The following is a 13,520-nucleotide window of genomic DNA, read 5'->3' as shown; positions in this document are numbered from 1 at the left end:
TCGCCAAGAAACCTGGCTAAAATGACTAATGTGATAAAACCCAAGGGACCCCATGTCGATGATAGGAATTTGCTGGAAAACAGCTCAAAACTGTGAAAACCACGAAAAAGAGAGAGTCAATTACCTTTGACCACGAGGCTCCGCATACAAAAAGACAATGAAGGGACCCCATGTGGATGTCTGGTATAATGGCATGCTGGGCATGCTCAGAGCTCAGTCAAAGTTCTAGAAACTTTGACATAAGTTTTCTATGCCGGGCTCCACCCGATGATGTCACCCATGTGTGAGGACTACCATCCTGCGTGTCCTCAGAGAACAGCAGTATATTCCAAAAATGTCACATTTTAGTTGTTTTATAAAGGATTCTAACTGGGAATGCCAGAATAATAATATATAGTGGGAGTGCCAAAAACTCTTTTTTGACCTCCTTCTACAGCAGAAGCCAGTAGCGCAGGAATGGGCACGTCCCCAGAAACCCAAACCTGGAGGTTGCCAGCTTGGGAAGTGTCACCTAGAGCACCGTGCTCGCCTGAACCAGACGGCTCTGAGCTCTCTGTCTGATGCATCTTGTGACAGGACTGCCAAACATGGGCCATGGGAGCTCAAAACAAGGCTGGCGTCATTTGTGGCATTCCGTTCAGTGTGGCTGGCTCCGTGAAAGAGACGGAGATTGCAAAAGGGAGTTTCTTAAATAATTAAAAGCAACATGAAATACACCTTAAAAAAAAAAAAGGCAACGTGATCAATCCAATGCTGGGCAAAGGCTTTCCAGGTCTGCGTTTCAGCCACTGCCCCAGAGGCACCCACTGCGAGTAGTTTTCTTTTACTGTAGCGCAGAGCAGCCCTGGAGTGCCTGTCTGTTTCCTAAGAGATACCAGACTGGAACAGAAGTTTTCAATTACCATAAACTGCAACTAGCAAGAAAACCCAGCAGCATGCTTCTAAAGCAGCTTTAGATTTCACTTCTGTCCTCATTGGAAGGTCCCACTCACTAGCTTATATCATACATTGTATTTATGTTAAAAAGCTTTCCTTCTTTCTAACCAGAACAAACAGTGCAAATAAAAATTCAACCCTGCAAAGTTCTAATCTGTAATCAAACTGCGTTTCAGGGTCTTAAAAAAAACCAAACAAAAACCAAGAACAAAATTGCTCCCTCCTCCTCTGCCCCTCAATCTTTAGGAGCTGGAAAGCGAGCTCTGGTTTGACAAAAGCGATGGGGGTCATTTAGCAGGCCCTGGGGGTATGGCGCGTGCCTTCCTTTGTCCTCTCAGGACATCTGCTGCCTGCTGCCTCCCGCCAGTTGGCTAGTGCGAGCCAACACAATGGCGTGAAAACAATACCAGTCTCGCTTCTTCCACCCATACCCCCCCACCCTCATTTTCTTCCTTTTTGTCCCTACTTCTCCTCCTCCTCCTCCAACAATACCAGGGCTTGATGTGTGCTCCTCGCACAAAAGCTGCCATTTGAAAGAAACACCAAAGGGTGAGGGGGAGGCGAGAGAGTTGCGCGCGTGGTTGAGAGAGGCATGACTGAAAAGAAGAAAAGATGCTTCGTCCCCCCTCCTCAGCTCCTCAACTTGAACGTAATTCTTAAGCATGCTGGGAGGGCGGAGGGGGGGATCTCTGCCTCCTTGGCTATCTGGTTATAGAGACATTTTCTTCCGCGGTTGGTTTCCTGGCGGCAGGGAGCGGTGGCTTCTTTCCGCGTTTCCTCCAAGGTGCGAGGCTTCTTTGCAGGCGCTCCCGGTTTCGTTCCCACACCCCCCCACTTCCCTCCTGCCGCCCCTCTCAGGCCGTCAGTTTCTGGATGGTCTTGTTGTAGTACTGCGTGATGGTGGGCATCAGGGGGTTCCAGCTGTTGGCGTGCAGCTCGATGACCTCCAGGAGGAGGGACCGTGTCAGCATGGACTCCGACGGGCACAGCATCTTGTCGCGCGCCGCCGCCAGCAGCTCTGTCATCATCTCCGGCAGCTGCTCCTCCAGCAGGCGGCCTGCACTCTGCAGCTGTCAACAGAGAAAAGGGAGGGAGGGGAGGCAAGACGTTACGGGTTAAAGTGGAGGGCTGTCACTCAAAGATTCGGCTATTGTTGGCTTTTTAGAAAAAAACCCAAAAACCAACTTCTGACCATCCTTTTTTTTTTTTTGCAAAACCGTTAGCAGCTGAGGCAAAGGAAGAGAGGGGACAGCGCAGGGCGCGAGTAGGCGCAAAATGAGGGACGCTGACCCGTTCCTCTAACAACGGTGTGGGCTGATCAGTAAAGTAGAAGAAGGGGGTCAAGGAAAACTCATCTTGCTCTCCTCATTCCTCTCCTAATTGTCTCCCTTTTCTCTCCATTTGCCCTCCCATCCTGGCTCCCCCCCCCCCCCTCCTCTTCCCAATGAACTCTGTGAAACCTCGCCTTTCACCACCCCCTTGGCTGGCGGCGGCGGCCACCATCACAGCTGTGCCAGTCACCCTTCCTCCCACCCCGGGCGCCCCCCACCTGCACGGTGCTTTCTACGCGTTTCTCTTAACCTTTAATTCATGCCCGATACTTCACTTCGCTGTCCTTTGCCCTGCGGTCCGAGGATTTTCTCGACAAAGGCAATGCCAGAGCTGAGCACTGGGAGAAAGAAAAGCCAGGAAGTGAGCCCGGGGTGGGGGTGGAGAGAGGTGGGCACACACAGCAGGAAGGGAAGGGGGAGGAGGCAATAAACGCAGGTCTCTGGGCTGCCCAGTGAAGTTCAGCACGGGCCTCAGGGTGATTCAGAACCTGCAGGGCAATATTCCCCGATCAATTATTAAATGTGAATTCATAGGGAGATTTACCTGCAGGCAAGTGAAATCGCTGGCAGAGGGATACTGACTGCAGGGGAAAGGGGTTACAATACGGAAACCTTCTTTGTGGCGTGGACGTGTCATTGTGTGAATTGTCTTGCGCACTGCAAAAACGTTAAAGGGATTGCAGCCTTCCTGGTGAATGTCACAGATTTCAAAGGGCTGGCAGTTTATCTTATTTATTATTTATTTATTTAGCATTTTTATATACCGAAATTCATGTAGCAGAGTTACAAATCAATTCGGTTTACATTTTAACATTAAACATGCATGTAAGAATGCTGTTACATAGAACAAGGAGTATATAACTTGGAACAAATAAACTGGGAGACTGTTATCACCATAACATGAACAATAAAACGAGTGATATTTTGTGGAACAGGCTAGACATAATGGTCTAGAATCATCTAAACAAAATCAGATAGTGATCGGGACTAGACAATCTGCAAGAAGATAAGCTGCTAATGCTAGTTGGAAAGACGATATTGGTGTATTCTGAAGATGACATAATAGCTAATGAAGGAAGTGAGTGGTGGTAGGTTATTGGCATAAATTGAACGCTTGCTCGCCGAAGGATCCTTCGGTCCAGCTTGAGACCGAAGGATCTTATGATCCTTCGGTCTCAAGCTGGACCGCTACAAAGTTTAGAGGCTCTTAGCAGGGCTGGGCAACGCCATTTTAGGCTCTGCTTAAAACCACGGATTTATAAGTATTCTAGTAATAAAAAAACGGGTTGATTTGCTGAATGCTCTCAAGGGGTGGCTGAAGTGCATTTTAAGTGCTGGGAAACAAAAACATGTTTTATGCCGCTTTAGGCTTCACCGGCTTGGGGGGTGCAGGGCCTACAGGCAGCGCTGAGTCTCCCCGACCTGATGGGGGACCGGGCGGAGCTCCAGCGCGCGGCAGGAAAAAACGGGGCTCAGCCTGTGGGGAGAAGGGGAGGCAAAAGAAACCTGCTCAAAGGAGACATCGCTTCAGGGCCTGAAGGCTGCTGAGACCTGGCCATCTGGGGTGGAGGAGGGAAAAAATAAAAATGCCTCAGGACGCGTCGCGGTATCTGCGCCGTGCGTAGAGAACAGCGAGATCTGAATTTGGGATTTGTAGGTTAAGGGCTGCAATAGCAGCAAATGTTGTTTTTTTTTTTGTTTTTTTTAAAGACAGTGGAATCGTCCGCTGAAAACAAACAATCATTAAATTCTTCCGGTTTTTTTTTTTTGGAGGGAGGGGGTGCAATGTAAGGTTTGTTCCTGAGGAGAGGTGAGCATTTTGTTTCCTGGAAAGCTTCTTCTCCTGATGCGCTCCCATCGCTCCAAATTATCGCAACCCCCCAGAGCGCTGCTGTCCTGGGGGAGGGGGTCCTTATCAGAAGCCCCTGCCACTTATGAGGCAGTAACAAGTGTAAGGGGAGCCTGGGGAAGGAGGAAGTTTAATATAGAAAATCCCATAGGGTAGGGGTTCCCAACCTTTCAGGGAACACAGACCCCTTTTCGGCTTTAAAGAGTTTCACAGACCCCCCCCCCCCCCCACGCCACAACAAAAGCAATAATAAGATGCACCCCAGAATCAATCATAATTTATAAACCTCCGACCTAAACTGAATATGGAGGGAGGGCAATTTCCAAAGCTGTTTGTTGTTTGTTTTTTTTAAATTGCCCATATAATTGAAGGATGAGTCCATTCCACCTTCTAAATCCAGCTGCAATGGGGAAAAGGAAGCAAGTTTTTAAAAAAAGTTCCAGCGTGATCCGGCAGAAAATCAGCACCGGTACCCGCAGACCTGCAAGCCCGGTTTCACAGAGAAACTGCCCACGGAATTTCCTTTAGAAAACGCGGGCCGGCGGGGGGGAAAGCCAGAGCTTTTGTACCTGCGTAACTTTTCCTCTGCTTTTTGAAGCAGGTACAGAGTGTGACTGTGAAGGTGTGGAGGAAGATTTCAAAGTGAAACGTCTGCGTGCACTTTCCCTCCTCTCGCAGCCTAGCCCTGTCCCTTTTTCTTCCCCGCAGGCAGGTAAGAGTATGTGCGCTGTTCACAGGGCAGGCTTTTACCCTCAGTGCTGGGGAACGGTCATTTTCAAAAAAATACCTGGGTAAAAAGATCTCTGGCAGTGCTCTCTCCCTTCTTCCCTCCTGGAGCTGGGGATCCTCTTATCGCTCCCCCTCTCTCTACCTCTGACCAGCTTGATTCCTGGGGGGAGGGGGAAGGGGGTCCTCTCCTTCTCGCCCCAGATAGTCGGTCATCCAATCTCACTCCCCCTTAACCAGGTCGCTCCTGCATTCCTGTCTCTCCTCTTTATCCTCCAGTTCTTCCTTCGTTCCCCTCTCCCCTCTGCTTTCCCGCCAGCCCCAGTCCCATCTCATCCTTTTCAGCCGTTCTACTCGCTCCTCTCCCCCTCTGCCAGGCCCGGGTGGCGGAGCACAGTGGCGGCAGCGGGGAAATGTTTCTCACCGCTGTGATAACCCAGCTCTCCTCTGCTCTCCTCACTCTGCAGCCGAGGCAGCGAAGCTTCCCCACAGCCGTGATGGGGGCCCCGCTCTCACCCCCCCCCCCCAACACATCCTCGCTAAGCGCAGCCGTGGGGGGGGGCTGCAATCGGTGCCCGTCTTACCCGCCTCCACTAAACACGCGGCTGTTTGGTTTTAGGCTTCTAACGGGTGCGAATGGCCCCTCTCTGCCCCCTCCTTCATCCCGGTCTGCGGCAACCGGGGGGGGGGGGGGGTGACGCTTTTCAGGGCCATAATAGGCCCCTACTCTCCTGGCCCGTGACTTGCCAAAAGTCCAGCGGGGGTGTGACGCTTTCAGGGCCATAATAGGCCCCTACTCTCCTGACCCCCCAAGCTGGCCAAAAGTCCCTGGGGGTCCGGGAGCGATCTACGCTCCTGACGTACAAAATGCCGTACAAAATGGCGCCGGCCATACACTGTATGGCCGGCGCCATTTTGTACGGCAAAACGATTCGAGTGCAGGAGGTCACTCCCGAACCCCCGCTGGACTTTTGGCAAGTCTTGTGAGGGTCAGGAGGCCCCCCCAAGCTGGCCAAAAGTCCCTGGGGGTCCAGCGGGGGTCCGGGAGCGATCTCCTACGCTCCTGACATCGGGGGACAAAAAACAAAATGGCGCCTGCGCTACCTGTGCCCTGTCATATGACAGGGCACAGGTAGCGCCGGCGCCATTTCTACAACGCACCGGAGGCCCGAGAGTAAAAGATCACACCGGGACCCCCCCCTCTGGACCCCAGGTAATTTAAGGCATTTGGGGGGGGGTTCGGGAGGGTGGGGGATTTATTTTAAAGGGTCGGGGTGGGTTTTAGGGATGTTTTAGTGTGCCGGTTTTCCCGCCCTCCCCCAATTTACACGATATTTAAAAAAACAAAACCGCGACGATCCGATTCTCTCCCCCCCCCAGCCGAAATCGATCGTTAAGACGATCGATCACACGATTCACATCTCTAGAGACCAGTTCCAAGGGAACTGCTGGACCAACTGCTCTCGTGCCTCCCATGATACCCACTCCCAAAAATACCCCTCCCCCCCTAAGGCTAAGATACAGACTACCGTATTTTTCGCTCCATAAGACGCACTTTTTTTCCCCCAAAGGTGGGGGGAAAATGTATGTGCGTCTTATGGAGCGAATATAAAAAAAAAAAAACCAAACAAAAATCTAACAAACCCCCCCCCCCCCCCGACTCCCCCAAGACCTGCCGACTTAATTTCCTACAACCCCCCCCCCCCAAGACCTGACAAATTAATTTCCTGCAACCCCCCACCCTCCTGACCCCCCCAAGACCTGCCAAACGTCCCTGGTGGTCCAGCGGGGGTCCGGGAATGATCTCCTGGGTGTGGGCCGTCGGCTGCCAGTAAACAAAATGGCGCCGACGGCCCTATGCCCTCACTATGTCACTGAGACCGACCGCAGCTATTGGTCGGTCTCAGTGACATAGTGAGGGCATAGGGCCGTCGGCGCCATTTGTTTACTGGCAGCCGACGGCCCTATGCCCACACTATGTCACTGAGACCGACCGCTGCTATTGGTCGGTCTCAGTGACATAGTGAGGGCATAGGGCCGTCGGCGCCATTTTGTTTACTGGCAGCCGACGGCTCACGCCCAGGAGATCGTTCCCGGGACCGCTCCTGGACCCCCGCTGGACCACCAGGGACGTTTGGCAGGTCTTGGGGGGGTCAGGAGGGTGGGGGGTTGCAGGAAATTAATTCGGCAGGTCTTGGGGGGTCAGGGGGGTGGAGGTTGTTAATTTAAAGGGTTGGGATGGGGGGGGGGTTTGGGGGTTCCCAGAGAAAGAAAAGTTTTCTGATCTGGGGAGTGGACCGAAATGGCCCTCCCCAGACCCGAAAACAAAATGGGGAGAAAAAAAAAAGCTATGCACTCCCCTAATTTGCTCCATAAGACGCCCAGACGCAGAGCCGGTTTAGCACAATTTTTTTTTTTTAAATTTTCCCCCTCTGAATCCTAGGTGCGTCTTATGGTCAGGTGCGTCTTATGGAGCGAAAAATACGGTAATTCTTTCTAATAGCAATCCCTGTGTCTGTGAAACAAGCAACCAATGGATATTAGATTGGAACTAAACTATCTGAGCTACTGCAAGGATGTATAAACTTGGCTAATTCTGAGTTCGCCTGTTTTTTTTTGTTTTTTTTATTAATAATGTGTTATGGAGTGCATGTTCCAGGGGGTTTGACCGGTTAAGCTGGGACTTAGCCAGACAAACCCTTGGATTTAACATTTCTCACTGGTCTGAATGCCCCCAAATTTCTTGGCTGAGTATTTAGCTAGATAATATTTACCTAGTTAAGTTAGGGGATGTCCTAGGGGCATGTCAAACTTATCTGGATAGGTTAAGCCAGACAGCATCGATATTCAGGGTTTAGGATTGCCTCAGAGCAGCCCTAAAGTTATTGGTACGTTTACCCGGATAACTTGATATTCAGCTCACAGCCGGTTAACAGGGTGATTCCCCCAACCCCCAAAACAACACTGGGGCTAGCGCCTGATCCCCTCCTAACCTCCCAAGTTAATTAAAAACAAGTAGCAGGCCATTATTTATTTAGTTAGTTAGTTTTTTATTCCACCCCCCACCTTAAAAAGGAATGGTCCGATCCAAGCTGCACGCGGCCCTGCTCCGGCCTGCCAGCCTCGGGAGGGCAGTTCCGGACGAGGGTGGGTCGGGAGGGCGGCTGTCGATGCTGTCAGTCTGTCAGGAAGGTGGGCTGGGGAAAGGAGGGGACCCACAGCCTGGTTTGAATTGAAATATCTTGTGGTGATGGTGGAGCCTTCAAGCCATCACTTGTGTTTAATAGGCATGGAAATTTGGGGAGTTGTGGTGGTGGGGAAATCAGACGCTAGCCCCAACACTGTTTTAATTATTTTGGGGGATCACACCGCATACCATTTTTTTCCCCCGCATTTTTACTTAACCGACTATGCACTGAATACAGCAGGCAAACTCACTGGATAACGTCAGCAGAGTATATTCCGTGGGAGACGTGTCCCGGTGAACATACCGGCTAAAGTTACCTGATAACTTGCCGGCTTACTGAATAGGCCCTACCTGTGTTTCTTTTAGCCCAAGATAATTCTGTTTTGGTTTTTTTTTTTACTTTAACTTAGTAGTTTTTACTTTTAATCTTAGCATTGTACACTACCCTTTGGAGGCCTGAAAGAGCCAGGAAGGTGGTTTAGGAGTTTGTTTTTTTTAAATAAACAATTAGGAGAAACTAGACAGAGAAATGCCTTTACTTACTTCCATAGAGCAGCAAAGAACTGCATCTTCTTTCACGTCCTGGGACTGTAACAACTGAGAAAGAAGAGAAAGAGAGGTCAAGCTTAACAAATCTTCAGATCACATCTACATCTCTTCCACTCTGGCCTGCTTCTGAAGGAGTTACAATCTACTGAAAACAACAACAAGAAAAAAAAAACCGTAAAGAAAAAATACAGCCAAGCACTGGCAGAAAAGCTTTTTGTGAACAGCCTCATTTGGACCCACGAGCCCTAGGACCTTCTCCCAACGTTGTCCATCACTGCCCTAACCAGCACCAGACCTTGCTGATCGCTCTATGCTCCTCTTTACAATATGTGCAACCATAATTCTTGTATTATACCCCCAATACATTTTGCAAGCCCCCTCCCCAAAAGGTGACAGTTTAGGGTAAGGGACTCCAGACACGGGGAGATTCTCCAGCCAGAGCCGGGCAACAACGCATCCACGAGCAACGAGCCCGAAGTTCAGGATAATGCTGCCTACAGCTCAGTGTAAGTGACGGGCAGGACCTCCCCCGGGGGCGTTCTGCTGATATTTTCTCTTGGGAGCTTACACGTTTAAAAGAGTAAAAGCTTCTATGCAGACTCCAAGACAATTAACATCATGAGGGGAAGTCGTACATTAGCATGACATGGTTCAACACATAAAACATTTAAACTGTAATTGCAGTTTAAACTGCTAAAAGGATGAATTTCCTGTACTTTAAACCAATAACAAAACATTAACGCACAAGAAGAAAGGGTGCATTTTTTTTTTCACCCCATGGAAAGGAAGTTCCAGCATGTTCCGTGATATGAGGCTTAAAATGGAGGCAGGACGCGGGAGTAACATAAGGCAACAATCTCTTCACGGGAAGGCTGGTAGATACATGGAACAGCCAAATGGGGTGGCAGGGAGAGGGGGAAAGGTAAAAATTCAAAACGGGAAAATGACTCCTTTGATGTTTAGAAAAGTAGGCAAATCTAAAAAAAAAAAAAAGGGCATCACACAAAGATCTTGCTAAGGCCCCCTCAAAAGGGTCACCCCCAACAGAGTGACTGCTGAGGCCTGCGAGCTTGGTGGTGCTGGGATTATTCCTGCTCCTCCGAGAAGAGTTTATCGTGCACTCTGCAAAGTCCGTGGCAGGGCTGATCGGAGGCGCCGGGGAGGGTGCTGGAGGTTTGTTCTCTTTCCTCTTTTGGGGGACTCTGAGGGCCTGATTCACTGAACTTGTCCCGTCCCCCCCCCATTGGACCCAGAATGGGAGAAAAACCTTGGTGAAGCGGGCCCCCCATGACTGATTTTGAAAGTTTGGGAAGATTTTCTCTATACGAATCCCATTATAGCCAGATGGTGAATGTTTGTTTTTTTTAGGGTTTTCTTATAAATAAAATATTTTGAATAAAACCGTCTAAGCATATATAATTACTGCAAACCTTCCGGAGGGCTTTGACAAGATCTTTTTCTGATGCCCTATATTTCAGACCTATTCTTCTAAATGATTTCATGGGATCAAGTCCTTTCCTGACTTCACGCTGGGGGTTGTTTACTAAAGCTTTTTCTCCATTCTAGGTCTATGGGAAATAAAGCTTAGTCAATAAGGCCTTCTGTTTGTACTTTTTGTTAGTTTTGTGGGTGGGGATTTTTTTTTTTTCTTTTTCAGAGGCCCTGGTGCGATCGTACATTGAGCACTGTGTGCAGCTCTGGTCGCCTCATCTCAACACATTTTTTGTATAGTGGAAAGTTGGCTATTGGATTCTAACTTAATTACTTTAAACCAGCTATGCCCTGTGGGATATTCATTTATTTCACAACCACGTTTGAAAGGGAGAGGAGGTGGTCTTCTCATCATGTTCAAAGATAGCTTTAAAATCAAATCACAAAATCTTGATGGAATTGCTTCGCAAGAAATTCTGCTTGTATACATCAAGTTTTTCCATTTGTCTTTCTTATTTTCCTCCTAAGCTGTTATCTTCTAATCTATCATTATTCTTCGAACAACTATTGCTGGCTCAGACAAACTTGAATAACATGCTGATCTTAGGTGATTTCAATTTACCCTACAATCAGGTCTCAGTAGATAATCAGGTACAACTCTTCAATGAGTCTCTTTGGGATGTGTTCAAAAAATTCAAGGCCCTACACATCGTTTAGGTAATATTCTTGATTTAGTTTTCATTAATATTTGTGCCAATTTACAACTAAAAAATGATCCAGAAGTTAAGACTGTGCCCTGGTCTGATCATTCATTAATTCGTTTTTCTTTGTCAGGCTTCAATGAATCCAATTCCTTTAGTACCCCTTCTACATATTCTAAGAGAATGTGGTTTGATATATCTAAATTTAAAGAAGCTCTTGTTCCATTTCCTGAATTTCTTGAGAATCAGGATCTCGAGACCTACTTAGAAGTATGGTCCAGTCGTATCACCTTTATTCTTGATTCCATTGCTCCTACGAAACAGTTTATTTGTGGGAAAAAGAAGTCTAAACCTTGGTTAACGCCCTCCTTGATCACGCTTCGACAAGTGTTGAGAAGAAGCAAGAGAAAATGGTTTAAACAACCTTCCTTAGAGAATGTTATTCATTTTAGATCTTTATTAGCCAAATATCAATTAGAAACTTTGAATGCAAAAAAAGAATTGTATTCAAAAAAGATCAAAGAACTGAAAAATAGACCTAAGGTTCTTTTTCACTTAGTACTATGCGTTTTGAATTATATACTTCTTTTCATAAAAGTAAGTGATCACTGTTTAAAAGAGCTAGTTCGATCTTTGTGATACTGAATATGAGTAATATTTGCCGATACTGATTAATGTTTTCAATTATTGTTTACATGAAATACTGAATATTTGCAGGTATTGATAAATGTTTTCAATCATTGTCTACATGAAACTCATGTTATGTTTTTTATGTGGTAAGTTTTATAATTATTTTGTGTATGTATTCATTGTGAATTGCCTTGACCTTTTTGTGAAAGGCGATCAATAAATTTTAATAAAAATGAAAAATGAAAATGAAATATATAGTGGACATGCAAAAGGTATAGAGAAACGTGAAAAAAAATGATAAGTTAATGGAACAGCTCCCTTATGGAGTAAGGCTAAACAGATTAGGGCTCTTTAGCTTGGAAAAGAGATAACTGAGAGGGGATATGATTGAAATCTATAAAATCATGAGTGGGGTGGAACAGGTAAATAGGGAAAGGTTATTTGCCCTTTCAAACAACACTAGAACAAGGGGACACTCCATGAAACTAGCAACAGGCAGATTTAAAACAAATCATAGGAAGAATTTTTTCACTTAGAGCCAGTCTGTTGCCGGAGGATGTGGTCAAGGCAACTAACATAGTGGGGTTCAAAAGCGGATTGGACAAGTTCCTGAAGGAAAAGTCCATAAACAGTTATTAGCCAGGTAGACCTAGAAAAGCCTCTGCAGATCCCTGGGAGTGAGATACAAGAAAGAGATCAGCTATCGGGGATCTAACAGGTACTTGTGACCTGGACTGGCCATTGTCTGGGCTTGATGGATCTTGGTCTGACCCAGCATGGCACTTCATATGTTCTTAAAGAATTCACAGTAGAATGCACAAGTTCAGTATGAACATGTCTGGTGCAGAATTCAACGGACCTTTACTTCTTGAAACCGCGCCAATGATATCTTAGCTAAGTCATTAACTTGCCAAACTGAAATCTGATGATAAAACTACCATTACTTCTTAACTTGCTATATTTAAGACAGAACACTATACATATTCATTTATTATTGATGCACTTCAGAAAATACATTTAAATTAATTTACAAAAACTGCATCATAGCAATACTATGAGGTCCTATGAGCTAGTTAGCTGGATAAATCTCTCCAGTTAACTAGGTGGGGATATACCCAGCTATCTAAAAATTAGATAAGTTTATCTGGCTAACTTCAGTATAGGTCTCCAGCATGACCAGAGTTAGTAGGATAAGTTGGCTAACTCAACTCCTCCCAGTTACACCTCCGCCCTGCCCACCACTTAGCCTGCTAACTATTTAATTGGATAAGTAGTTATATGGCTAAGTGGTGGCTGCTGATCCCGGGCAGATATTCAGCTGCTGCCACTTAGCTGGATAAGTCAAAACTCATCTGGCTAAGTGGTGCTGAATATGGACCTCTTGATTTCTAACAAAAGTCATGGGAACTCTGCAATGTCACTGCATGTCAGATGTTTTCTCATGACTTTACTCCTCCATCAAGTGAAGTACTGAATGCCCAGACCCCCTTTGCCCCTCCTTCCTGCACCTTTCACCTCCTGTACTTCTCCCCTGCTGTGCCTCCCTTCATTTTCTATTCGTCCATTGCATCTTGGATCCCATACTTCTGTCCCTCTTGCCTTTCTTTCCTTGTGTTTCTCACATACAAGTGTTTCCCCCTTAATACCTGCACCTCCTTCCATTATTGTGCCTGTTCTGCTCCATCCTTCTCTCTGCCTTTACCTTTTGCTCTCTCGTTTCCTCTTTCCAAAGAGTTCTAGAGCCCTCTCACTCAAGGCTTACATTCTCATAGATTGTTTCCAGAAGCCCCCACCTGGCTCCTCATTCTCCACCTAATAGAAATTATTATGGGGGAGAATGAGGAGGCAGGTGTGTGAAACTCTTTCCTCCCAATTCCCTCCTCACACTGTACGATCTTCTCCCCTCTCCTCCACCTATGGCTGTATCTCCATAAGAATATGGACAAAATAGAGGCACGTCAGAGAGGGGCTACCTTAACAGTTCCAAGCCTGCAGCATAAGCTTTATGAAATGAGATTTAAGGATCTAAATATGTATACCCTAAAGGAGAGAAAGGGGACATGATAGGGACATTGAAATACCTCAAAACACCTTTTTTTTTTCCTAGTGGTAATCTCTCTCCCTGTTTAACTTCTTACATTCTTCCAGCTTTCCCAACTGCCTTGTTGCATTGTTTAGCT

General features: G+C 47.0%; 1 protein-coding gene across 2 annotated transcripts in view; it reads right to left on the bottom strand.

Annotated features, from left to right (window-relative positions):
• Nucleotides 1-244: 244 nt before the first annotated feature.
• CTIF (cap binding complex dependent translation initiation factor) overlaps nt 245-13,520 on the bottom strand; it is a 620,589-nt gene continuing 607,313 nt past the window's right edge. For both annotated transcript variants that reach the window (XM_029580299.1, XM_029580308.1), the window contains 2 exons: nt 8,573-8,626; nt 245-2,006 (listed from right to left, as the gene is read on the bottom strand). In XM_029580299.1, coding sequence (XP_029436159.1) covers nt 1,791-2,006; nt 8,573-8,626 — 270 coding nt within the window. In that variant the 3' untranslated portion in view covers nt 245-1,790. The remainder of the gene's footprint in view (nt 2,007-8,572; nt 8,627-13,520) is intronic.

This window comes from Rhinatrema bivittatum, chromosome 1 (assembly GCF_901001135.1).
Source record: "Rhinatrema bivittatum chromosome 1, aRhiBiv1.1, whole genome shotgun sequence".
NCBI lineage: Eukaryota > Metazoa > Chordata > Amphibia > Gymnophiona > Rhinatrematidae > Rhinatrema > Rhinatrema bivittatum.
The sequence above is the reverse complement of the archived record's forward strand: the minus strand, read 5'-3'. Positions and strand labels throughout refer to the sequence as shown.